This window comes from Alexandromys fortis, unplaced genomic scaffold, assembly GCF_014885135.2.
Source record: "Alexandromys fortis isolate MF-2015 unplaced genomic scaffold, M_Fortis_MF-2015_v1.1 scaffold_3, whole genome shotgun sequence".
In the NCBI taxonomy this organism is placed as follows: Eukaryota; Metazoa; Chordata; class Mammalia; order Rodentia; family Cricetidae; genus Alexandromys; species Alexandromys fortis.
In genome coordinates, this window is record NW_026067909.1 from 20902694 (window position 1) to 20930600 (window position 27907).

The 27907-nt window shown below is 41.0% G+C and overlaps 2 protein-coding genes across 2 annotated transcripts; both read right to left on the reverse strand.

The window, feature by feature from the left end:
• Window positions 1-936: 936 nt before the first annotated feature.
• LOC126498154 (serine protease FAM111A-like) lies at window positions 937-15767 on the reverse strand. The gene is given in 5 exon segments (XM_050136499.1): window positions 937-3306; window positions 6015-6125; window positions 7649-7707; window positions 10994-11078; window positions 15738-15767. Coding segments are annotated over 5 exon segments (1986 nt in total). The 3' UTR covers window positions 937-1605.
• LOC126498468 (serine protease FAM111A-like) lies at window positions 13783-25923 on the reverse strand. Its single transcript, XM_050137154.1, has 4 exons — window positions 25846-25923; window positions 24918-25011; window positions 23151-23241; window positions 13783-21623 (listed from the first exon to the last, which is right to left on the reverse strand). The coding sequence occupies exons 3-4, from the start codon at window positions 23190-23192 to the stop codon at window positions 19908-19910; spliced, it is 1758 nt and encodes a 585-aa protein (XP_049993111.1). The 5' UTR covers window positions 23193-23241; window positions 24918-25011; window positions 25846-25923; the 3' UTR covers window positions 13783-19907.
• Between the last annotated feature and the right edge of the window lie 1984 nt (window positions 25924-27907).

The following is a 27907-nucleotide window of genomic DNA, read 5'->3' on the forward strand; positions in this document are numbered from 1 at the left end:
AACGAATCTTACCCAGACTTCGCATCCTCCCCAGAACTGAGAGAAGAAATTCATCTAAAAGGAGGAGTCTTTCAAATGGAAGCTGTCCTGTTTGCTCACCAGGCTGCAGGTCTTTATACTCTGCTCTGGGTGTAATAGGAGCAAACAAAGCAAAATGAAACAACCCTGAAACAGGCTGTAGTATGCACCAGGGAGGGGGCAGGGACACCTTTGATTTCACGTCTCTTATGTAGAGCAGAACTTGTTGTCAAAACTTGCTTTGGGAAACAGGAGTGTGACTCGCGCCAGTCAAATCAGTATAACAACGTTCAATTTGGTATTTCTTAGACCAACACCCCACACGTGGAATCTCCCTGGGTCGTGAGTGCTCCTTCTCTTGTCCACTGAAGTTACTCTGGTGACCCATAGCAGGACCCTGAATCACATGGAGGATTTCACCCCTGAGAAGATGCAGGACTAAACTGGCTAGGTTTCCTCTCTCAGAAAGCTCCTGATTGCTCCACAGTAGAGCTTGAGGCCAGGTGCAGATTGCACAGGGCAGGGCTTGAGAAGTCCCAAAGGAGGAGCCAGCAGTCTGGAGGAGGACTCCTGTCACAGTTCTTGCAGGGAGCGCTGTACACTTGCTCAAAGGAAATCCTCAACTCTTGGCTGGAGAAAACATGAGACACCAGGTTCTGCAGCTTGTGGAGGGGAGACAAGCAGACCCTGAGAGTATGGAGGAAACCTGTGGGGTTCCAGGCTTCCTATGGGCCAACCTCTGCATGTGCCAGATGTAAGTACATGAACGTCGTGCCTTCTACAACATGCGTGGACAAATGTGTAATTTTTCATCATTTTTAATTTATTTAACATACTAACAACAGTTTCCCCTCCCTCCTCTCCTCTCATTCCCTCCTCCCATCTCCCTTCTTACCCCACATTCCCCCCCCCCATTCCCTTCCTCCTCATTCTCCATCCAGATAGGGTGAGGCCTCCCTTGGGAATCAGCAAAGCCTGGCACATCAAGTTGAGGCAGGACCTAGCTTCTCCCTGCATCAAGGCTTAACAAGTAGTCAGGACTTGTTGCCCCAAGATTCAGCTATTGGTGTTTCAGACCTTCTTCATAGCTGCCTGAGGAGGGTTAGTGACCGCTGAGCCAGAGCAAAGTGCAGACACTCTGGAACATTCTCCTTCTGCCAAATGTTTCATTCCACCTTGCGTGCCACAGGTGGAAAGGAGAGAGATTCTGATTGCCAACGATTCTGAAAACTTGTTAGCAATCATGCATCACTGCCAGTTATGAAGAGAGAAAGTATCCTACCAGTTTAGAATAGAAAATGCCCAAGTTTCTGTAAAAGTGTGTATGAGCCATTAAGTGAGACTAAAGATGGCTTCAACGTTTTAAAAAGCCAGCGAGAACAACAACTTTGGAAATTTATTTGAGTGCTATCATAGACATTTTTCACTGGGGACTAATCTCAGAACCTCACGCATGCTAAGCAAGTGCTCAACCAGTGAGCCACATTTCCAGCTTTGAAGGTCGGAAAAACATAGTATTGCCTTTAAAAACCCAATTCTCTTAAAGAGAGCAAACGGGAACAAATACTCTCCGACCATCAAAACTCTTCACATTTCTACATCCTGTTCAAATACATTTGTATAGGCTTCACTGCGCATTTCAACATCCTGCTGATTTACACAAACATCATCATACCATTGATTATGTTTTTGCTTAATATCAGCAAGGATGGATTCCATCTTTATGCCAACCTCAATAACATTATAAACTCCACTTTCATACTCACAAATGAAGCCAACAGTATGCATGGCTACTAGAGAACCTTTACAATCAAATAGTGGAGATCCAGAAGAGCCATTATAAAAAATATTATAGGTAAAATCATTAGGGTTGACGTTCATTTCTTGGAAACTTCTTTTTGTACACATAGGGAGTAACTTAGAATAATGGCTATGACCTGCTGCTTCTGTTCCATGAACAAATTGCTGACTCTTCTCTCTTTGTTTACCTTGAGTGACCACTGCACAACGATCCAAAACCTTGTTTCCATTTTCATGGCCAATCATGTATATCAGCTCACTGGGAAGTACAACAGCTATTGCGTTATTATACAGCCCGGCAGGCACTTTTTGACCATTTTCCTTCAGTTTTAGGACAGCATAGTCAAGCCTTTTATCAGATATGTCAAGCCAAGGTTCAATGCGAAAGCAACTGTTGAAGTTTGAGGTTGGCTCTTCACAGTATTCATCATCAAATATCACCCTTACACATTGGCTAATTAGGTCTAGACACATACTTAGCTCTCTTCCTTTTCCCACAATGTCATTTAATACATGTCGACAAGTGAAAATGTACAACCCTCTGAAAACAAAGCAAGTGGCTCTACCCCTGTTCCCATTATTGTCCCAAACTATGAGCCCAGTGGAAGCCTTGAAGAGTGAAAGAAGTTTGAGCATTTCAACTGGAGTAGAGCTTTTTGCCACTTCACTGAACTTCTTCTTATGGGCTTTGAAAAGCGACTCTTCTTTACTATTCTCACTCTCTTCCTTGATACATGCTCTCACTTTCTCACATTCTGCTGCCCAAGGGCTCTCCTTTCTCTCAACATCAATCTGAAAGAGCTTACCCTCTAACACATCTACTGGCTGGCTGTTTGCTACGACGGTGTCATTGTTAATGAGTTTCCAATGGTCACTCTCTACAAAGGAGCGAAACCTGCCATCCTTCCTCAGAGTGGTCTTGATGGTCTCTCCCTTGAAACCATAGACACAGAGTTTGATACCATCCTAGTGAAGATCCCTGCACCTAAAAATTCTTTGCTCCCAATTCCCGACTGCATGAATGTAAAACACAACGCACTCAGCAGATGACTGGTCAAAGCGGCCACACACTTCATTATTTTCTTTCTCCTCACTTTCAGTTTTGAAAAATGTAATGTCTACATGGCTGTCTTGTGGAAAACAACGGAGGGGCATACCGAGGTTTATGTACCCTTCTATTCCTTCTTTGCCACACACCAGCATTTCTTTGCCTGGCTGTTTTTCTATCTCTCTTTTGACAAGGTCAAGGGTGTTCAGTGCCTCATATAAGCTACCTGTCTCCCTATAGGTGAGATCGCAGGGGTTTTTCTTGGGGTTTCCCACCACGGAGATCTTGATTGTTTTAGTTGGGAGAGTGTTCTGATCTTGTCGAGTTTTCTTAGAAGAATAGAGTCTTTGCTCTTGGTTGTTAGATGTCTCATTTGGTCTTTTTCGGGATCCCATTTGCATTTGTGAATTCTTAGGATTCTTTTGCTCTTCTTGAGGGATCTAGAAAGAAATGATAGATACTTTAAAATTTGGATTCTAACTCTAATCCTTAGTTTACCTCATTAATATGCAAATCAAAGATTCAATGAATATGTTTAAATCAGGACTTAACTCAAGATCCAATTAACAAGCCCAGCCCCTCTAACTTATCTTTCAGATCATCTCTTCCTATTGCACACGACTTCTTTCCCCCAAAAATGGACAGTAAGAAACACAATTGTTTCCCAGATGTTTCACTACCAGATTCCATAAAACCTTTTCAAGTATTTTGTGTTATTTTCAGCAATGCAGCTTTTATCTTTTCCAAATGTAGGAAATGATGGAATATAAATTGGAATTTGTTCATATTTGTTGTTGTTTTAGTAAGACATTTTATTTGTATTTTTAATTATATGTCTCTATATATGTTACTATGTGGGCTTGTGCATGTTAATGCCGTGCCTGCAGAGACCAGAAGAGGGCATCATATCCCATGGAGCTACAGTTCCAACCAGTTCTAGCCTCACCATGTCAGGGTTGGTCAATGAGTTCTAGTTCTCCTTAAGAGCAGTCCATTCGTTTAAAAAGTAAGCCTTCTGTCGAACCACTTATTGCAGTTTCTCTGAGACAGATTTCGCTCTGCAGTTGAGCCTACTCTGGAATAAAATATCTAGCCCAGGCTGGCCTCAAACTCACAATTTTTCATTCCTTCTTCTCTCTGTGCTCGGAAACCAGGAATGCATTACCATGCCCAGCTTTAATGAATTCCTTAAAGAAATTTAGCAGGGATATGGCATGTGATTTATTTTTTATTTTCTATTTTATTTTCTTTGTGCTTGCATCTGTTTGTGGAGTTTGGGTGTGTATGTTTTTGGGTAGTCCTATGTGTGTGGGCACATGTTTCCACAGTATATGGAGATAAGAGGCAAAAGCTGGGTGTCTTCTTTGATCGTTCTACTCTTTATATATTGAGTCTGAGTAATTTTCTGATTAAACCAATCTAGCTAGTCAACATGCTCCAGGGCTCCCCTACCCTTCCTCTCGTATGCTGGATTTACAGCTGGGCTACCATTCCCATTCAATCTATATGGAACCCGGGGATTCTGACTCTGCCCCACACACTTCTATGGCCAACGCTTTACATAGGAAGCCATCTGTCTAAGTGCTATTTAATGGTTTATTTATTATGCAGTAATGAAAGCTAAACAACTTGATCATTACTTAACTTAATTACATACTCGTTAAAAATTAATACATGAATTCACCCATCACTACTACTGTGCAAAAAACTCAACGTATTTCCTTTATTACATAAATTCACAAATCCTATGCATGGCCTTTCTTTCTTTTTGGGGGAGAAATTGAGGATCATAAGTTTATCTTCTAAGTGTGTTTCCTAATGTCACATACTAACCAATCTAAACTGTAAATACTCTAATGTGTCTTCCCATTAGGCTACTCGTGATATTTGTAAACTTTGTACCCATATCTTCTATTCTTATAAGCTACTATCTTAAGATTGAAGGAAGAAGAATGAAGGGAGAACCAAGGATAATAATCAAATAGCAAAAGTGAACAAAAATAAAAGCCTTTTATCCCTATGGTCCTACATCACATTTATCTTGGCAAGGGTTCACTTGCCAGCAGTATACTCACTGGTACAGAGGGAGCAGTAGTGGGGTATTGTAAAAATCAAGCCTGTCGTCATCTGTCATACCTGTCATTCTACTTTAAACATATAAAAGAATGGTCCTGTAGGCATGATCTACATGATCTCAGAAACCAGTTCTTCAGCCTAAATGCTGTGAGAAATACCTGTGCACTACCTCGTGGAGATGCTGTGGCAGACTTCCTTCTATGCAGGTTTCTTGGACAAATGTAGATACTTTGTCAATTTTTTGGGTCTGTGTTGTACACTTGAGACACTGTAACCCAGGCTGGCCTGGAACTTGCAGTCCTCTGCCTCTGTTTTCAGAGTGCTGGGATTACAGGTGTGAGGCACTTTGCCTGTTTGGCATATTTGAAAAAGAAAGAGAGGTACTATGTGTGGTTCCTTACTTGCTCTGTCATAGAGTAGGATAGAGAAAAAATAGACCTAGAAACAAAAGCCTCATGTTTTGAATCATCAACCTTTCTAGAACTTGAACAAGAGGAAACAAGCTGAAGGACTGGCCTTCTCAGCCTTTTATTATCATTCCCTTCTTGACATACTGAAATTGGAGGTGGAATCCCCTTCACCCACTTAATAAAGGTAGGGTAAGGACAGACATACGGAAAATCATGTTTATAAACTGGAAAACACTATGTAAATGGAGATTGCTAGGATTCAGAAGATTAGCCACAACTCAGGGTAAGATTTTCATGTTCTTAAGTACTATTACTTTTGTGATTTCTACAGTTTAATCTAACACGTTGACTATGACCTTGCAAAAATTTTTGTTTCAAGGATTTGAGGAGACAGCTCGTGGTTAAGAGCTCACACTGCTCTTTTGGAGGACCCAGGTTTGGTTGCCAGCACCCACATAGCAGCTCACAACTGTCTGTAACTCTAGCTCTAGGGGATTAGATGCCATCTTCCAGCTTCTGTAACCACACACAATTTAGTGTATGCAATACTTCCAATACTAATGAGTCCTTGTCTTAGCAGGAAGATTATGTGGCCTAGGATCTAGGGTTCTATAGTCTACTCTGAAGACATCCCACAAATCTACAAATGTTTATACACATACCGGAGACGAACGGTACTTGATTGTCATGTTGTTCCTTAAATCGGGAAGGACCTTCTGTGACCCTTGCTTGCTATAGCTCATGGTGGCTTGGAAATGAAACAGATGCTTCAACTGAAATGGAAATTTCAAAATTACATATTACAGTAGTGTCTTCATAGCGTACTCAGGAAATAAAATGACCAAAGTCCCAAATCATATCTTTCCTGTTCAGGTTTCATGTGCCAGGATGGTGTTAGCAAGCAGATAGTTTATCCACCAAGCATAATGAACCGACTAGTAAAAACAAATCACCATATATCAGGCATTATAAGAAACTATTGGAATCTTAACAGAAATTGTCTCTAATGGCTGGCCAACAGAACTACCATGGAAAACAAGATCCATTTGGATGGTTTTGTTTGCCTGTTCAGACAGAGTATCTTGGAAAAAAAATAGTGAAGTGCCCAAGGCCACATCCTGAATCAGAGAGGACATTAATGTTGGTAACAATACTCCACAAAGAAATTTCCAGTTGGGAAAATAAATAGTGTGTTCTACTAACAGAGATGCTAAAGCTAACCTTTGAATGTATATGAGCGTATATTGTTAGTTGTGAGTATGTTTTCAGGGCTGACCATTTGCTTTCGGATAACCAACTGGGATGCTCTTTCATGGGAAAGACTTTCTCCCGTTCTTAGTATTCCAAGAATTTGAAATGAGGGCAACCTGAAGTGTGTGTGTGTGTGTGTATGAGAGAGAGAGAGAGATAGAGAGAGAGAGAGAGAGGATTGAAAGGAAGAAAAAGAAGGGGAAATGATGTATTTATATTATAATCTAAAAAGGTAATAATTATGTAAGGAAGTCTGATCTTCACTGAAGATAGAGATGCAAAGTGATAACAGAGTCTAGGGACCTGGGAAAGGGAAAACTGGATAGCACCCTGAACATAAACGAAATTTAGCAAGAGTTATAAATATTCTGAAAAGATGCAGGCAAAATGAAATTTAGAAAGTGTACTGCTTTCTTTTTCTTTTTTGTTTGTTTGTTAATTCAGAGACGGGGTTTCTCTATGTAGCCTGGGCTGTTCTGGAACTCACTCTATAGACAGGCTGATCTCGAACTTAGAAAACCACCTACCTCTACCTCCCAAGTGCTGGAATTAAAGACGTGTGCCATTTGCTTTAAATAGGTTTCCCCCCCAACTATTTTCCTTTGCTGTGGCCTCCCAAAATAAGGAACAATTGAAATAAAACATTGGCTATTTTCTTTCCCTTGCCAACCTGGAAGGCCTTTCTTAACACACCTACCCACCCAAGCACTCCTCAATTATTCAGGAAGAATGATGTCCTAGGCTCTCTGGGAGAGATGCTCTCAGAAGGGAGCATCCCACTCTATGGTCAGCTTCACAGCACACACAGCCAGCCTGAGTATCAGATTCCCAAGAGCCCAGGTCTGCACTCTGTGGACTTGTTTGACTCAAGGACAAAACCAAACAAACAAAAATAAAAAGGATAGGCACAAGCTACAATGTTTCTGCTTATAGGTAGATTATATAATTGCAAAGGTTCCTTTAATGTTATCTTTGCCAGTAGAAACATAAATATCAACAAACCACAGCAGAAGCAAAATGACTCATATAACCTCTGCTTTCTTACCTCCGGGACTGAGAGTGGCCACAAAGGTTGAAGTGAGGTTTCTATAGCACACACGGGTACTGTGGAGTTGACTTTTTAGGTCCTTGAGGTTGGGCTCCCAGAATCCTGGTGATAAAACAAACCTCGGATTACTGCTCTTGGGGTAATGAGAGCAATCACTTCACACAGTGGTAGCAGTACTGAGAGAGAAGAACATGGTTAGGCTGAGAAAGTGTGAAGCACTGTGGGACTTTGAAGTTTTGTTTAACTCCGGCTTTAATTGGGGGATTGGTTAGGACTGGGCAACAGAAACGGATTGGTGGCTATATCAAACCTAGGATTTAGAGGTCAGGATTAAAAACTTGTGATGCAAATTGTTTTATGATATCGTCTATGAAGAGTGACTGGTAGTAGAATTAATAACAATTACATTATCAACTTTGTAGTCCCCTGGCAGAACAGTCCCCAGCATTAATGATGATTTAAAGAGCAGCAGAATAAGTCAGATGATTGGAGTAGACTGCTATGCAAGAACCGATGGCTTCACTCTATCAACTGGGCATGCTTAAGAACGAGATCGGCTTTTGCCGCTTATGTCTTGTTTCCTTGTTCTAGGAAGAGGCCCACTCAAGAAGATATATTTGTGAATATTTACTACACACACATTTAGATCCTGAGAGATTTGTTTTAGGTTTCTTAAAGTGAGCCACCAGGTTTACAGAGGGCAGGTTTTACACCACAGTGTGCTCTCCCAATAGCAGTACACAAGTGGGGCCTAGCTCTCTGCTCTCTTCTCGAACCGTCTCCCTGACGCCCATCTGAAGGAGGCTTTTCTGCATTATTCCACCGCAAATAAATCCTCCAAGTCAGCCCCCAAAGTAAGAGTAACTCACCTAAGAAAGCTTTCTCTCCAAGCGGCACAGTTACTGGTCTGTGCTTCCGTCTAGGACTGCGAAGATGTCTGCCCCAGTGGATCAGGCCGGGCAAAGCGCGCGAAAATATTGCAGGCAGAGAGGGTTTAGCCAGCTCTCATTGGCTGCCTGTGCTGATAGCGGGAAGGGTGACGCTACCACTATAGGCAACACAGCACTCCGGGCCCCAGAGCAGCCTACTTCCTGTCAGAAGACTGAGAGTTGCAGCCAGGCTGTGGCTGAGGAGAACTGCCCTTTCCTCTGTAAGATTCTACTTTATTCGTATTTGCACATCCCCTGCTGTGGGTAGAGGGCCTGAAGCTGATCTGACCAGCGAGCTAAGGGGAGGAACCAGGGTGCCAGGGTTCCTGCCCCAGCACAACCTAGGTAGGCAAGGTGCCCCGGGCAGGAACATGGTCCGCGGGAGTCCTCGGGAACTGGGTCCTACAAGGACACCTGCTGCGGAGAAGATAATCACTGTTGCCAGGGATGTGAGTGAGTTCCAGGAAGGAGAGAGCCACAGCCCCTGCAGGTGGCAGGCTAAGGCTTTGAGAATCAGGAAGAAGCTACAGGTGCCTTCAGAGCAAATTCACTTATCATGAATCTGTTTCCCAAAGGATCCCGAGTGCCTGCTGATGTTGTCAGTCCTCATGAGGAGCATGGTGTCCACTTCAGAAACACAGGTCACAAACATGCTGCTAAGCATTTGCCATGTATTAGTATCAACTAAGACATGATAGAAATACAAAAATACACCACTGTATAGAAAGAAACTTGGTATGAAAACATGGGATATCCAAACACATGTAGTTACTCCGTGTTGAAATCATAATGTTTTGCAACTGAGTTAAATAAATTATAGTACAGAAAGACTCAGAAGAATGAAAGGGGAAGGGAGGAGGAAGCTTCTCCTCTTTGCTCCTACACTACTGCGCTGAGTTCCCTTCTTACTTTCATTCGTTTTAGTTTTTGAGAATTATGTAATTACACCATTTCTCTTTCTCTTCTGTCCTTCTAACATTTCCCATGTACCCCACCATGACCACCTTGTCCTCTTTCATACTAAAGTGCGTGTGTGTTTGTGTGTCCGTGTGTGTGTTCGTGTGTTCGTGTGTGTGTGTGTGTGTGTGTGTGTGTGTGTAGAATTTTTTCAGTTTAAATCATGGTATGTCTATTTTTAAGGCTGATCATTTGGTATTGGTGTCTCTTTCATAAAGAACCATGTGTATACTGAGACGGTCCAACTAGCTGTTAACTGTCAAGTCCAGGTTGATAAAACACAAAATGAAGAATCCTGTGCAGGAAGGATGCACAGAGAAAATCAACTACTTTAGAGTCAGCCTTTGGTTTTCAAAGCCCCGAATGCGATGGGAAGAATGTGGCAACAAGTGGGTGACTTTCTTACCTGCCAATTATGGGCTAGTAGATGCTGAGCTGAGAGAAATGAGCAGAAAACCTGGAGCATTCTACTACCAGTAGAAGCTGGTGCCATAGATGATATAAAAGGAAGAAAATTTAGATGACCAAAGGACTTTGAAACCTTGTCAGAGTGTAAGACACTTTCGGCCAGTTATGAAGATGCAGCATCCCAAGCGTTTAGAACAGCAAATCAAGAGGTTTTGAAAGGTACGTTGTTCGTGAGCTGAGCATTTTCAGTAAGGATTAAGATGTTTCTAATTTAAAAAGCCAATGAGGAAAAATCTTAACTATTGACTTGAATGCTAATATGTATTTTTCACTGGAGGTTAATCTACAAGACTTGGTGTATGCTAGGTAGATGGTTTACGGCTGAATCACATTCCCACCCCACTTTTAATTTCTGATTTTGGGGCAGAATTTCACGGTTGGCCTTTAGCATACTCTGGAGCCCCGGCTGTCTTGGCACTTGTGATTCTCACTCATTAGCCTCTGGAGTCGCCGATTACCAACTTGTGGTAACAAGTCCACTTGTCAATATCTTTTCCTTTTTAGCACTCCCTAGATCAGTTTGAAATATCTGAAATGAAATCCACTTGTTAGTTTTCTAATTACTGTGACTATCTTTTGTGTGTTCTTTCAACAAGTTAACTAACCTCTTATTTTTTTCTATTTAATATTGTAAAGAATAGAATACGTAGACTATCAAAAGTCAGTAAAGACATGAAGTCTATATTGGCATTTATAAAAGTATCCGATCATATGTCAGCAGGAAGCGTTCCATATTCCTTCATTGGAGAACATGAATACACACTATATTAAGAAGTTTTATATAGAAGTGTGCACACTGCAAGCCAGCCATTTCAGAGGCAGCCTCAGGTTTATATACCCTTGAGTTGTTGTATCTATAAACAACATTGATCGTATTAGAATGATTCTCTACATCTTCTGAAAGTGTTACTTCATCTAAATGGTTCTACCCCATCTGCAAGTACAGTGTTCTCTAATTAGATGGAGCTTTCATTTAAGGGAAACATGCCTCGATGTTTTTCATTATTGTTCAGATTTGAATCCCAAACTTCAAGGGACACTTCATGCTTGTTGACATCATTTCTGCTGGGTATCTGGAGAAAAAAAAAGGGGGGGGGAATTGTGAGAAAGCGTTGTTAGTTTGTTCTCTACTGCCAGCTGTACAGAAATTTCCAGCATGTAACCCAGATCTGGCAAAGTGAAGAATCAATGCAATTGCTGGTGTGTAGTGTCTGCTCTCAACATGCCCACACCATCACGTTCAGTCCTTCTGACTTCTGTAGGTTCTTAGACACATCATAGCTGCCTGCCCTCAGCAAAGTATTCTCTCTGACCCATTGGTATGATTGTCAGATTGTTTCCTGATCACACATCCATCTTCTTTCAAAGAAAGGGTTGGACTCTGAGTTTCACATATATGAAGACTAAATCCCATTTTAAGTATCTATGATAGTGCACATCCTATCATGAATATATTATATTCTTTTGTAAGTTATAATTAAGACTTTTAAGTCATGCTATGTACACAGATTGGTAATTTTTCAAAATCTGAATTCAAAATTTCGGTTATTCTTTAACACTCAGAGAAGAACTTATGACAAACACCATGGGAAATTGAATGAATATTTTGGAAAGAATGATTGCAGAAATGAGAACTGAGCAAAAGGCCACACTGAAAGCCTTTGGATGTAAGTTTGGGTGGAAGTAAACATGGATCGAGGCAGGAACTAGAAAGGGGCTCTTGAGACAGAAGGGACAGAAAAGATCTGCAAAAGCTTTGAGGAGATGGTCAAGAAGATCAACGGAAAACATGGCATCAAAGAAGAAGGAGGAATTCTGGGAGTAGGATGGAGACCGGGTAAGATGGGTGGAGAGAGGAGTGGATGGTAGGCAGAATAAACCAAAACTTCATGACATGAAAATGTCATGAAGAAATTTGGTTTTCATAAATTAAACGAATAAATACAGCCTTTAGAGAGCTGAGTATGAAGTCCTTGGTAGAATGCTTACCTAGCATGCTTTGAATTTGGTTCCTGGCCCCCTTGTGCACCTGATGTAATGGTATATTCCTGTAATCCCAGCACTTGGCAGAGGGAGGCAAGTGGGTCAGAACTTCAAGGACTTGTGAGAGGAGCAGGAGTTCCAGGGTGGGAGAAATGTTTCAGTCCATAAAGTGTTCACTGCATGAGCATTAACACCAGAATTGGATAATTAGTAAACAGAAAATTCCAGTTGATCCCTATGTTGCCTGTAATTCTACTACAGAGGAGGACAATCCTAGGGCTTGCTGGACAGTCAGCCTGGCCAAATCAGTAATCTGCAGGTCCTGGGAGAGAAACTGTCTCAAAAACTAAGGCAAAGAATGAATGTATGAGAGGCCTGATGTTGGTTTACGGCTTTTGCACACTCACAACACATCTTGTTTGCCCACATAGACATATAGACATATATGCTCAATGATATACCTAGGCACAAACCAAAGATATACACACATACCACACAGACACAGGTACTCTTGCACAAATGCAAAGACAAAGACAAATCAAGGTTAACCTTAGCTATATAAATATGTACATATATATGATAGATAGATAGATAGATAGATAGATAGATAGATAGATAGATAGAAAGATAGATAGATAGAAGTTAGCCTGTAATACCTGAAATCTAGTCTCAAAATATAGACTCGTTAATAAAATGAATCAAGAGAAAGTACAAATGTCTTCAGGTCACTTGGAATTTCTAGATAGAACACAAGCATCAGTGGAAACATGGGAGTTTATTGTAGAAAAGAAATGAAAATTTCATACCTGTGCCCAATTTATTATGGAACTCTTAGGCAGGCTTTTCTGTGATGACATCATTATTTTAAAGAGGACACTTGAAAAGTCACCCATTTCAGAGTGACAAAAACACTGACTGTTGGATCTTTTTTAGAGCATTACTTGTGGGACAATTCACAAATGGTTTGGCATCAGTGGTTAGTGAAGTTGGAAGATACATTATAATCTCTATCACTAACATGTTGAAATCAACTTGTGATTATGTATATGTGTGTATGTAACACATGAAGGCTCCTTATCTATAAGCAGTAGTATTGCTACTGCCTGACATGGCCAAGAACTATTTCCCCCACATTCCTATATTTTCTGGGCTAACATTTGCCAATGAATAACATGTATGGGCATCTTGGAAGGTGGAAACCTAGTGGTGAGCATTCTTACTCTGAAGGTCATGGACATTAGACAGGGCATTGCAATATCTTACTTCTAAGTAATGTAGTTGTGATCTCTCCATAAATGGCCAGTGTCATGGTAGGAAGTCAGAGCAACTCCTTAGACATGTCCACTTCTGTGAGGACTTTCCTCCCTCTTCTGCAGGTTTAGGCTGACACTCTCGAGCTAGAGTTTAGAAATATCTTCTATTTTTCTCCTCCTCAAAGAGCCCCTACTTCCTACACTATCTATAGCAGCTCTATTACGTCGCAACTCACCCCAAACATATAAAATAACCTAATAATCAGTGAAGAATTCCGGACATCCCAGCTAAGATACTTAAGTCCAAATCAATCACGCAAACCACAACCTGGAAGTTAATAATATGAGACTTAGGGAGGGGTTTGGAATAGTATGTCTCTTATTTAGAATAGGAAATTCAAAATTGTAGGTACTTTGAAAGGAAGTTTGGAAGACTTTTGCAAAGCTAAGTATTGTTTTAGAATTTAATCCATCAATTACTTCTGTTAATTGGTATTTACTCAATAGTATTGATATATTTCATCAAAACCACAAAAACACGGAAGCCTTTAGCGTTTTTATTAATAATCACAGCACCTGAGAAAGCAACTGTGAAATTGTTAAAAGGTGAATACATGTGTAAAACCGTGGTAATCCACCCAGCATTAACAAACAGCAAATAGAAATGATATCGCAAAGCACAAGATACAGAAGAAACTTTAATGGCATCTGAGTCAGTTCCAACAGGTTGCATAGGATATGATTCTGTGTAATATGACATTCTGGAATAGATGAAATTGTGAGCACCATAAATCTACGATTCACTTTGGTTCAGAGGGGAGAAATGAGACAAAGACACAAATCACAGGCTTTTAGGGCAGCCAAACTTCTGTATGGCAGCTTAAGGACCAATATATGACTTTATACACTTGCTAAATCCAGTAGAAATTTACAGTTCACAGTGAACCTTAAGGTATGCATACTTAAAAATCATTTATGAAATCAGTACCTCAAAGGAAAGAATGTATGTGTGCTCTGATAAGTTAATTTAGTAACGTTCAATTAATTGTGCTCTAAATATATGAAGAATCTCCCTTATTGGGAAGAGAACCTGACTCAAGCATGCTTAGAGCCCCGATTCAAGCATGTTTAGAAAGAAATGGCATGTATAAGATTAAAAGCAGAAGATATTTGAGCTGTAAATGTGGGCCAGTCGTTAAGAGCACCGCCTGCTCTTCCAAAGGACCTCGGTTCAATTCCCAGGACCTACATGACAGCTCACAACTGTCTGTAACTCCAGTGCTAGAAGATATGATGTCCTGTTTTGGCTTTTATGAACACCAGGTACACATGTGGTATATAGACATATGTTCAGACAAAATACCATACACATAAAAACAAAAGAAAAGCCAAACAAACAAGCAAAACCAGCCTAAACACATCCTCTCGTTAATGTGTTATTTCTCATTCACATACAAATTAACACACATGTGTATTTACTACTGTTCTGTGTCCATGTATCAGCAGCATTCATGGACATGTAGATGTATCTGTGTTTCAGAGACTTTCACTGTACTTCCAGAATGCATGTATTGAAATATTTGCCGTGTACTACATCTCTGTACACATTAACCAATGGAGATACACTACATCAAGACACAGCCTGTGTCACCAGATACCAGTGTGACTAAGCCATGAAAATAGCAGGTAAGGAGTTGAGCATTTGGGCAAACTGCAGAAATAAACATTTCTACGGTCTAAGAAGGTGGTGTGCTGGCTAGTGTTTGGTCATCTTGACACAAGCTAGAGTCACAAAGAAAGAGGGAAGCTCAACTGAGAAAACATCCCCACTAGTTTGGCATGTAGGCAAGCTTGTGGTGCCATTTCTTAATTAGCTGTTGATACGAGAAGACCCAGGCCACTGCAGGACATGCCACCCTTGGACAAGTAGTCAGGGTTCTAGAAGAAAGCTAACCAAGCAGGCCTTGAGAGTAAGCCCGTCAGCAACATTCATTCCTGGCTTTTGCTTCAGTTCCCACCTCCAGGTTCCTGCCTCAACTTTCCTGAGCAGTGGGTTACAAGGTGTAAGTTAAAATAAACCCTTTCATCTCCAAGTTGGTTTTGCTCATGGTGTTTTGTCACAGCAATAGAAACCCTAACTAAGACAGTTATTGATACTAAGTAAACCCAGGTATCGGTCAGAAATAGAATTAGTTGATCTCTGCCCCAATATTAACTGTGGAGCTATGGAAAATTGATGGCTTCTAGGGGACTAGGAGTCAGTTTTCTTTAAGGGCGTGGTTTTTGGTAGGTAGACCACACTCCAATGGGTGGCCCCACATTTAGAAGTATATGGACAGAGCATATGGGAAACATGAAAGGAGAAGAGACATAGAACTGGGTAGGGAAAAAGGTGGGGGTGGATCTGCAACAAGTAGGAATGAATATGGTTAAAATACACTGCATGGAATTCTCAAAGAATTGATAAAAATGATCTAAAACAAACCAATGACTCACCATTTTATTGTCAGTTGTTGCCTCTGACATTTTCCCTATGAAGGTGAACACTTGAAGCAATTGATAGTTGCTGTAAGCAATTGATGGTTGGAGAGAGCTTTGTTGGCTAATCAGCTAGGGTAGTACATAACTAAGCAGAATATTACTATTGATGAAGTTTACTCTGAAAGTTGAATGTCTGGGTGTTAGAATTATTTCCCATTCTGTTTCTGTGATACAAAAAAGCTGTAACATGAATAATAAAAACCCAAAGATAGATATTGGGGTCCAAGCTGAAGATCTGAAAAGCAAAACAGCCAAGCCTCTAGAGAAGTCTTACCTCTACCAAGGCTGGATGACTACAGACTGAGCCCTGAGTCCCTTAGTACTAGGATTAAACATTTGAGCAACCACCATCTGGATTTTTTTCTGCACTGATGATCCTGTATAGCCCAGGTTGGCCTTGAACTCACAGATATCCATTTGCCTCTATCTCCCAAATCCTGGGATTAAAGGTGTGTGACGTGACTGCCTGACCTCTAGTGGTTTAGTTTTACCCTCTGATCTTCAGGTAGGCTTTATTTATTAAAGCATAAATAAAATATCATTATAAAAACAAGTAAACAACAACAAAACAAGCAAAACTGTGAGACCAAAAACAGTTTAGGGAATAATTTTCAGCTTCATATGGAAAACAACAGCAACCAAAAAAAAAAAAAAGGCAAACAAAACAAACACCTCAGGATAGCTATAACACTTGTGAATGATAAAAGAACTTCTGGAGACATCACCATGCCTGACCTCAGCCTGTGCTGGAGAGCTATAGTAATAAACATTGCATGGTATTGGCATTAAAATGGACATGGTGATCAATGAATAGAATTGAAGACTTAGACATAACTCCACACACCTCTGAGAACCTGGGTTTTGTTAAATAAGTTGGAAGTACACACTGGAGAAAGACAGCGTTGTCAACAAATACTGCTAGTCATATTGGATATCTCTATGTAGAAGAATGCAAAGAGATCCATATTTATCACTCTGAAAAAAGCTCAACTTCAAATGGATCAACCATTTCAACATAAAGTCATAGACCCCAAGATTAATAGAAAAAGAAGTGGGGGATACCCTTGTGCTCATTGACATAGGAAAGATTTCCTGTTCAGGACATTGATAGCACAGGCACTAAGAAAAATAATTAATAAATGGGACCTTATTAAAAGTAAAAGCTTTTATATGGCAAAGAACACCATCATTTAGACAAAGTTGTAAGAGAACGCTTATTTGTCCCCAGCTGCTAAGCTCCAAAATAACCACACAGAAGCTGTATTAAATCACTGCTTGTCCCATTAGCTCTAGCTTTCTATTAGCTAACTCTTACATCTTAATTTAACCTATTTCTATTAGTCTGTGTACCGCCATGTGGTTGTGGCTTACAGGCAAGTTTCCTATGCATGTCTGTTCCCAGCGGCAGGTTCATGGTGTCTCCTTGACTCCAACTTCTTTCTCCCAGCATTCAGTTTAGTTTACCCTGACTACCTCTATTCTACCCTGCCAGGCCCAAGACAGATTCTTTATTACCTGATCATATTCACAGCATACAGTGGGGAATTCCACATCACAAAGTGGCGGACTACAGAATGGGAAACGATTTTACCAACTATATCCAATTGTGTGGTAAATACACACATGCACACACACAGATTAAAAACTAAAAGGGCATGTTTATGTTTATCAAGAAAGCAGATAAGCCATTTAAATGGAGTAAAAATCTAAATGGAGAATTCTCAAAAGACGACATACAATTGGCCAATAGTCATCAAGTATATGCAAATCAAAATTCTTTGAGATGTCATCTTACATCAGTCAGAATGGCCAAGATCGATAAAATAAGAGATAGCGCATACTGAAGGTGTGATATAAGGGAAGCATTCATACACTGCTGGTGGGAGTGCAAACTTGTACAGGCACTAAGGAAAAACAGTGTGGAGGATCCTCAGGAAGCTGGGAATAGGTCTACCTCAGGATCTAGCTATACCACTCCTGGGAATATACCTAGAGGATTCTGATTCCTACTACAGAAACACTGATCAACCACGTTCAGCTGGAAACAGCCTAGATGTCTATCAGCAGTTAAGTGGAAGAAGAAAATGGAATATTACTAAGTAGTTAAAAAGACCCTCAAATGGGGTAGAGATGACATTGTTCTGGGCGATCAGAAATCAGAGTGTCATATCCACATTTTGTTCAATTTTCTGTAGTTGTGGTCTTTCAGAATAAAAAAATTAAAGCTATCTATCATAACATTAAAACAAGAATAAAACTGCTATGATACTTGATGGTAACAAAAAAAGAAAAGAAAAGGACCCTCAAATGATAAAATTTGCAGGGAAGTGAACAGAGCTAGAACAAAATCATCCTCAGATAGGTAAATCTGACCCAGGCTGACAAATATGGTATGTTATTTGCTTATAGGTTGGTGTTAGCAGTTTTATATTTTTTACATTATTTCTTTGCGTGTGAATGTATGTGTTTTTGTGTTTCTTTTCCTTTGGCTCTCTTTTCTGTTTCTTGGTTCCAATCCTGTTTTGTTGTTATTGTTGTTGTTGTTTCATTTATCTTTTTAGATGCCTGCTTGTTTTCTTTTTTTTTCTTTTAAACACTGCCTGGCCCATTATCTGTAGCCCCTTATTGGCTAATTCTCACATCTTGCTTCAAGCCATATTTAGTAATCTGTGTAGCACCACAAGGTGGTGGCTTAGCAGGAAAGATTCAGCATGTCTGACATGGCAGCTGGCTCCATGGCGTCTGACTCACTTCCTTTCTTCCCAGCATTCTGGTCTGTCTACTCCACACACCTATGTTCTGACCTATCAGGCCAAGCAGTTTCTTTATTAATTAACCAATGAAAGCCAGAGATAAACTGATGACCCTCCTCCATCATTCTTGCCTAGTTTTGCTTGTACAAAGGAATTAATATCCTAAATTGGCCTGTCTTTTCTAACTGCTTATTTTGAAATAACTTTATGTTGCCAGAATTATGAAACTAGTACAGGAGTTCTTTATGGTTAGTATGTCATCTCCCCATATTAAAATTTACATGACAAACAGTTTACAGAAGACATTAACCATTACATAATTTAAAATAGAATGATTAATTTTAACCTTTTTAGTGGAAATCTTTAATTTTTATTTTTACTTAAAAATTTCCACCTTCTCCCCTCCTCCCATTTCCCTCCTCCTCCACACATATCCCTCCCCCTCCCTTCCATTTCAATTTCAAAGAGCAGTCAGGGTTCCCTGCCCTGTGGGAAGTCCAAGGTCCTCCTCCCTCCATTCGGGTCTAGGAAGGTGAGCATCCAAATAAACTAGGCTCCCACAAAGCCAGTACATGCAGTAGAATCAAAACCCAGTGCCACTGTCCTTGGCTTCTCAGTCAGCCCTCCTTGTCCGACACGTTCAGAGAGTCCGGTTTGATCACATGTTCCATCAGTCCCAGTCCAGCTTGCTTTGGTGAACACCCATTAGATCAGCTCCACCACGGAGCACTGGACTGGTGCCCAAGGTCCAAATGAGGAGGAAGGACATGAGCAAGGAAGTCAGGACCGCTAGGGGTGCGCCCACCCACTGAGACGGTGGGGCTGATCTAATAGGTCACCAATGCTTGTTTTCTTATAGAAGAAAGAAAAACATAGTGTGAATTTGTGTGGGTGGGAAGATGGGGATTATCTGGGAGGGGTTGAGGGAGGAGAAACTGTGATCAGAATACACTGAAAAATTATTTACAATCAAAAATGCATGGTATATATAGGACATAGACTAAAACATCAATTGTTCATGAAAGAAAAATCGCCATCTAAAAGTCCAAAAAAAGTATTATCATTGCCTACACAAAAACTATGCAGAGGCAACTGCTCTAACAATAGGTAAAGAAGGATGCTTTAAAAAAACATCCCACACTAGCTCAGAATTCAGAAATAGATGCTTATCTATTTAGGGGTAGACTCACTAATTAGAATTCTCTGCTTGAAATAAGAACAGCAAGCAAATCCCGCAGCCAGAAAAAGGGAGCAGAGGCATCCTCTACATTGGCTTATATTGGACTGGAGGCAACGCCCCAGTGGGCGGGGAACCACTGGCTATAGGACTTCCTACAGCAAATAGGAAATGGAATTCTCAGACTCACTATTTCTACATCCCGTTGAATACACAGATTTCATTGTACCATTTTTCATGTTTTTGCTTAATATCATCGAGGATGTGTTTCATTGAAGATCCCAACTCGACGATACTGGAAACCCCACTTTCATACTCACAAATGAAGCCAGCAGTGTGCATGGCTATCAGTGACCCTTTAGAATCGAATACAGGAGATCCCGAAGACCCACAATAAAAAGTGTTATCCCGGGTAACCACACCAGGTTCATGGACTTTTTCCTGGAAACTTCTTTGGGTGTACATATAGATATACTGCATAGGATCCCCGCTACCCACTGCTTCTCTTCCACGAATACCCTCACATTCCCTTCTTTGCTTGCCTTCAGGCATCACAGTACAACCATCAACAACCTTACATTTTCCATCTGGATGACCAATCATAAACAGAAATCCACTAAGTGATTCAGAAGGTGTTCCATTACCGAGTCCCGTAGAGATGTGCTGTCCTCTTTCCTTCAGTTTCAGGACAGCATAGTCAAGAGTGACATCAGACACCTCAAACCAAGGTTCAACAAAATGATAGCTGTCCTCTTTGACAGGGAACACTTGAAAATCAAACGTCACTCTTATACACTGCCCAATTATATCTGCCCACTTACTTGGCTCTATGCCTTCCCCTACTACGTCATCTATTACATGTCGGCAAGTGAAAATGTACAGCCCTTTAAAGAGGAAGCAAGTAGCACTACCCCTGTTTCCATTGTTGTTCCAAACTATGAACCCAACTGAGTCACTGAGCTGGGAAAGAAGTGTGAGGACTTTACCTGGGATGGAGCTTTGGGTCAGCTTCCTGAAGCTTTCTCTATGTGCTTTGAGTAAGGAAGTGTTCTCTCTTTTCTCACTCTCTTCCTTGATGTATGTTCTCAGCTCTTCCCGTTCTCTTTTTAACGTGGGGTACAAATTCACAATGTATTCTTTTAATATAGTGAAGTTTCCGTCCTCTAACTCAGACTTCTGAGTTGCCACTGCCTTCCGAGGGCTCTTCTTTCTCTCAACATCAATCTGAAAGAGCTTACCCTCTAACACATCAACTGGCTTGCTGTTTGCTACGATGGTGTCATTGTTAATGAGTTTCCAATGGTCACTCTCTACAAAGGAGCGAAACCTGCCATCCTTCCTCAGAGTGGTCTTGATGGTCTCTCCCTTGAAGCCATAGACACAGAGTTTGATGCCCTCCTCGTGAAGTTCCCTGCACCTCAAAATTCTTTGCTCCCCATTCCCGACTGCATGAATGTAAAATACAACACACTCAGCAGATGACTGGTCAAAGCGGCCACACACTTCGTTGTCTTCTTTCTTCTCACTTTCAGTTTTGGAAAATGTAATGACCACATGGCTGCCCCGTGGAAAACAACGAAGGGGCATACCGAGGTTTATGTACCCTTCTATTCCTTCTTTGCCACACACCAGCATTTCTTTGCCTGGCTGTTTTTCTATCTCTCTTTTGACAAGGTCAAGGGTGTTCAGTGCCTCATATAAGCTACCTGTCCCCTTATCTGCTACCTCACAGACTGCATGGCTTACACCAAAGGTGATGGTAATTGTTGTATTTTGGAAAGAGCTCTGAACTCGTGGAGCTTTTTGATCGCAGTGTGATCTTTGGTCCTGGTTTTTGATCACCTCCTTTGGTCTTTTTCTACATTCCATTTTCCTTTGAGAAATTATGGGATCATTCTGCTCCTTGGGGACCTAAAGAGAAATGATAAACACTTTAGAAAACTGTGACTACAATGGTATTCCTGTGATATTTTTGTACAGTATGTGCCACATTTTCTCAATAAGCGGGCAGAAAGAGCAGAACTCATCTAGATGTCTCAAATTCTACCAGTTCCAATAGAAAACATTTTGTTTATAATTTGTTTATTATTTTAAAAAAATAGATTAAAACTTTTAGACATGAAAATTGTTTAGAACTCTTTTGTAATTTCTTTGCACGTGCATGCACAGAACTGAGCGGAGAGTCTTACTGAATAACCGTGGCTACTGTGGACCTAGATCTGTAGCCCAGATTGGTCTCAAATCCACAATAGAAAGAACTGAGATACACTTTTGACTATTCACCAGAGACTCCTAAAAGCAACAAGAGTGTCTGTGAGAGTGCAGGCCTGAAGCATGCTGGGCCACTCATGTGGCGAGCAAAGGACAGTAGTGAGGAGCCAGTTCTCTTCACACATTCCAGGCATCTAAATCAGGTGCTTAGGTCTCTACTTCAGGTGCTCTCATTCCTTCAGCCATGGCAGAGACCATAGATACTTTATCCAAGGGTTCTGTTTTGAGTATTGAGACACTGTAGCCCAGACTGCCCTCAATGTATGATCCCCTTCCTTCTCTATTCAGACTTCTGAGATTACAGGCATGTGCCATCATGCCTGGCCTGATACTTAAGAAAGAGAACAAGGGATTGTGCATGTGGTTATTAGCTTGTTTATAAGCACAAAGCTAGGGGTTGGGGGCGGCGGAAACAGATTTAACCTTTTCGTGGATATCTAGGTGTTTGGATCTTCTAGTTTCCTAGAACATGGAATAATGAAAACGAGCGGATGCCTTTGAAGGAGCATCTCAAATGTCTGACCCTTCTCACCCTTCTTGGCCAGTTCAGAGAGCCCTGTACAGCCACGATACTCAGTCTGGAGAGCACCTCAGGGAGCCTACACATGAAGCAGAGATTCTGGAAGCAAATCTTTCTCACAAGCCTATCAGGGTTATAGTAAGCATAAATGACAGAGTCATTTCAGAAACTACGAAGTACTATACAGGTAAACATGCTTAGGATTAAGTCACACTCAGAAAGAAGCTTCCACGCCAGGGAACAACACCCATTTGCTTTCCCCCTGTTTAATCGTACGCAATGTATTTTATCTTTTTCCTCCCTTATTCCTCCAGGCAGTATTATTTTTCAATTAAGAGTATTTTGAGGGGGACTTGATTGGGGGAGGGGGAGAAAAAGGGGAGGCGGCTGGGGGGAAGAGTCAGAAATCTTTAATAAATAAATAAATAAATGAATAAATAAAAAGAGTATTTTGATATGGACTTCATGTGTTTTATAATTCCTTTTCCCAGTGCCATTCGCCAAGCTACACAGAAGCAAGTGGACAGGAAACAGAGTGTGTAATACTCCCAATTCACAGTCAGATAGTTTCTTGGCAGGAAGAACTTTGTGACTGAGGAACAAGGATTGCTAAATCTGCTATGAATGTGCAGTATTTACAGACATACCTTAGAAAAGTAGCGCAGGATTTCCATGCTTTTTCTTTGCATGAACTAGGATGTTCTGTGAGGTATGCCTCTAACACCCGATGGACTAGACCTGAAACAGATAACCCAGATGAATTGCTAATTTCAAAATGGTTTCAAGCCATATCAGTATCATCATAGGTGATGTATAGAGGGGAATATTTTCTGAGGTCCCACATCACACCTTCCCCCTCTGTTCAGTCTTGCTTCTCACAGGGTGATCACTTCATAGCCAAGAGTTTATCTATCCAGCAGAGTCACCCCAGAAATCAAATCAAGGTATCCGCGTGTCAGGAACCAGAGCAGACACAGCATCAACTACATCTAACTGCTAACCCCCACCGCTGCCATGGACAGCAGGTTCTAGCTAGAATTTGGAGGAGTGGGTATGTCTTTGGCAAGGATGGTAATGTGCTCACTGCTTGAAGCAAAGAGACAAACCAAGAGTAGACATTAATTCCAACAGAGGATTGCCGTCGGAGAACTCAAAAGAGTGTTTTAATTCACACTGATGCTAAAATCTGGTCTTCATTTAGAGTGGATATGGGAGATGGTTAAAATACAGGGGGACAGGTGGGAAGAAAATGGGTAGGAAGTACCCTGAGAACAAAAGAAATATAGAAGGACCGATGGAAAAGAAATCTTGAAAGTGATCCAAGATGATACTCAGGACACATAATTTCTACTTTAGAGTTTACGTGTTTGCTTTAATGGTGGGGCTGTTGTTTGTTTGTCATTTTGGTTTTTGGAGTATGTGTATAGGTGCGTGTGTGTGTGTGTGTGTGTGTGTGTGTGTGTGTGTTTGTGTGTGAGAGTGAAGAAGTGTGTACTTATATCTACCTTTCCATGTGCTGTCTCTAAAAAGCAAAGGAATGTTTTAACAAAATAACTCTTTCAAGCACTAGAAATTGGTATTGTTGGCCTTATTTCACCCATGAAGAACATGAAATTCCAAAGGAGTTAAACTTTCTCTCAGGACAGAAACTCGAAAGAATACACTTTGGAGAGCTCCGCTGTGAATGTTTTCAAATATAAACGGAAAGAGCAGAAAGAGCAAGAGACAGAGGAAACAAAGAGACAGAGGAAAGAACAGGTCACCGTGAATTTCCAAATATCACACCCATCATTAATAATTGTTCTTGTTTTCTTCTTCCTCAGAAAATGTCTCCTGTAGCTAAGGCTGGCCTTGAAAACTGAACTTCTCATTTTGTCTCCTCCGAGTGCTAGCACCTCAGTTATGTGCTGCCAAGTCAGGTGTGTGTGATGCTTAGAATCCAACCCAAGGCTTCATGCAAGCTGGGCAAGAAGTCTACCAAGGGAACGACCTCCGAGACCCACACTGCCTTTTAATTGTATTAGATTACACTTAGAAGCACTGTGACATTTTAACCCTGTATCACTTTCCATCTCTAAGAGTTCAGGAATATTTCCTCATAATAACAATGCCAGTTTATTCACATTAAATATGAACACAGTTGTGGCACACATATCACCTTTCCAATTTTTTTGATTTGTTTTGTTTTGGTTTTCGAGACACGGTTTCTCTGGCTTCAAATTTTGTAAGACAAGGGTTCCTGTGCTGTCTGGGATGGCCTCGGATAATTTTTTAAAAAACAAACATCCAAATGTTTCAAAATCTGATAATATAAGAATTTATTAAAAGGTACCATTACCTATAAAAATAAAATTAAGAATTTTTGAAAAGCAATGAAACACACTGAAAATCTATCCCAATAATGCTTTCCTCACCTTTGCAGACAGCACCTGTCCAGAAGGCTGAAGAAACAGAGAAACGCAAGGTTCTCGCTGGAGGTTGATAATGTCCAACGTGGCCTCCAGAAACCTGTTGATAAAACCAAGCTAAACTTACCGCTATTGAGGCAATAGTTACTTAACAAATGTTTGTTCATGCTAAAGGAGAAGAGCCAGGTTGAGGAAAGGCAAATGGATCTGGTTTTCTAAACTCTGGTCTGACTCAGGCTGTAATGTGGAGGTCAGGGTATTCGTAACAGATCAGGATTGGCTGAGTATACCAAACCCAGGTATTTGGGACCAGAGCTACAAATAAATACCTTTGATATTTTCCTTGAGAAAGCTACTGAAATAAAAGAACATCCCTGCCTTGGTGCATTTATGGTGATGGAAACGGATAACATGGCTAACTCAGAGTCAGGTTAACTGGGGCATAGGAAGCCAGCACACGTGGCTCCACCACCGGAGCACGCTGAACCTCTGAGAGAGGAAGTCAGTCTCTGTCGTTACTCCCTACATTTTTATGCTGGTGAGAAGCACAGACAGGAAACCACATTCAGGTCTGTTTGCAGCACACAATCAGACGCGGCTTAGTTCATTTAAGGAGGCATTTTCAGAAAAAGAGCAGTGGCTACTACAGACACCAGTTTTTTAAACTAGAGGTATTCTTTTTTTTTTTTTTTGAGCATTGAAAAACAAAAACAGAAACGTTAAATTCTTTCTTTTTGTTCTTTTACTCTCCCAACAACTGCAGACACCACCCAAATGGAACCAAGCTCACTCTCCTTCCAACCCTTTGTCATCTAAAAATGCGTGCGGTTTTTCTACATCAATCCACTGCCTGCAAGTCCTGCCAGTCTTCAGGTCGAACCGGAAGCGAGGGGTAAGCCCTCACAAGAGCTGATCTCCTTACAAACTCACCTACCTCTTGCTCTTCTGTCGCGGCAGAATGTTTTTTGCCAGTCACGGAAATGGCTCTCTGCCAGAAAAAAGTGCGCCTAAAAAACTTACCCAAGGGTCTTGGATTGGTCTTTTACAGAGTTAGCAGCTTGTGACGCAAACACAGCCTCCCCGGAGCCAATCACCAGCCAGTCTGAAAGGATTGGCGTCAGTTTTACTTCTCAGGTTTCTTTTGGGGGGCGGGGGGTGGGGGTTTAGAATTGTCACAAACTGGGACAGGACTCTAATAGATCTGACTGGGCAGGGCTTGAAAACGCGGTAAAAAACCTGAGCTGGGCCCTTGGGAACCACCTACTTCGGGGTGGAGGTTAGAAGCTGAGCCCTGACTCACCATTAGGGCTAGGGCAGAGAAGCACAGACTCTGGGTTCTGCATTGCCATTTGCTACCGCTGAGGCAGGGGCTCCACTGAGGGTCACCGAAGGCGTGGGGAGATGAGAGTTAGGAAAACTCGGGTGGTTTCCTAGGAGGCAACAATTCCAACAAGGGCAAGGTGACGGACCAAATGCCCTTGTCACGAATCGATGAATTTTCAAAACGTACATTAGTTTATGTAGCTCTTTCTTGTAGTTGTTCCAAAGAGTATAGTAATTTTTTGTCTTTTTTTGTCTGTAAATATGTGTGTTTATTAACATGATTTTTTTCAGATTGCTTAATCAGGTTATTGAACTCTCTTTTGAATCATAAAAATAGGTATTAAAATTTCATCAAAACTATAAACTATTTGGATAATGAGTCTTTTTTTGATTGGAGAGGGAGGGGGAGGGAAATGGGAGGTGGGAATTTTTAATAATAAAAAATTTAAAAAGAGTATAGTAATTTTTAAAATTAAACGCTTCTTTAATATAGATGAAATTGTTTAACAACTGCATTTCCCATATCCATCTACCAAAAAACAGGAAGAATAAAAGTGTTCGAGAATATTTCAGTGTATCTAATATTCCCAAAATGCAAGAAGGCAGTGTCTGAGCAAGAAGAACTATGTGACTCAGAACACAGAATGACCGAGTCTACTGTGGTTATAAGTGTCAAAGTATTTATAGACACACCTCAAGAAAATATTGTGTCAAATTCTTACCAGAAATTATCTCTGATTGCTAACTTCCACAGCTGCCATGGGAAGCAGGTCCTAGGTTGGTTTTGTCTTAAGTGAAAGGATTTCTGACTAAGGAGCTGATGTGCCCAAGCCCTCTCAACAAGGCCTGGGATAGAACATCAGTTACAGAATTGTCATGGAATTAATAATAATCTCTTTAAGAATACATAATCCACAAATGAGTAGAGTAGGTATATGCTATGCTACGCCGTGTTTTAAGTGCTTTTCATATAAATATCCTCACATAGTTTGTTCAGTCCTAAAAGATGGTAACAAAAATCCTCCTTTACCCACTAAGTGCTGGGAATTCTAAAGAGGTTAAACTCTTACTCACGGCCACACAACTCCAGAGAGTACACTTGAGAGAGCTTCCGTTAAGAAGACTTTCTGGTAGAGATGAAAATATGGAAGGGGGAGAGGAAATGGGGAGGAAGAGGAAGAGGGGCCTTGGTCCTTAAATTTCTGGTCCTCTTACCTGTCATCCCAGCTGCCTGGATTAAAGGCATGTGCCACCACATTAGTGTCACACAGCATAGGTGATCAAACCCTGGGCTTCGTGAAGAAGGGTGAGCACTGTACCAGCTGAGCCACATCTCCAGTCCTGTGCTATCTGTTTACTTTGCTAGATTACAGATACAGACATCATGACTTTTAACCTTAAGACTTTCCGTCTCCAAAAGAAGGGACTTTTGTCATACTAACAAAGTGCAATCGAGTCACATCAACATGTTAGTACTGACAGAGAAGCAAGCTGCCTTCCCAGTGAGAAACCACCCCCTGTAGTTAGGGATTAATGAAGGCAAATCTCTTGAATGGTGCTGATCTGGCTCTGGCTACTGCTCAAAGAAGAGCCGGCCTGGAATAGAAGATTCTATTAACTATGTACACCTGAGGCTTATGCATCCCACATACACTGTCATCCTTAAATCTCTC

Bases quoted from the DNA above. Each gene is read 5' to 3' on its own strand.
- LOC126498468 (XM_050137154.1), bottom strand. From the start codon at position 23,192: ATGCAAAGAAAAAGCATGGAAATCCTGCGCTACTTTTCTAAG. The intron at 21,624-23,150 runs GTATGTCTGTAA...ATTTCTCTTTAG, and splicing joins TCCTGCGCTACTTTTCTAAG to GTCCCCAAGGAGCAGAATGA.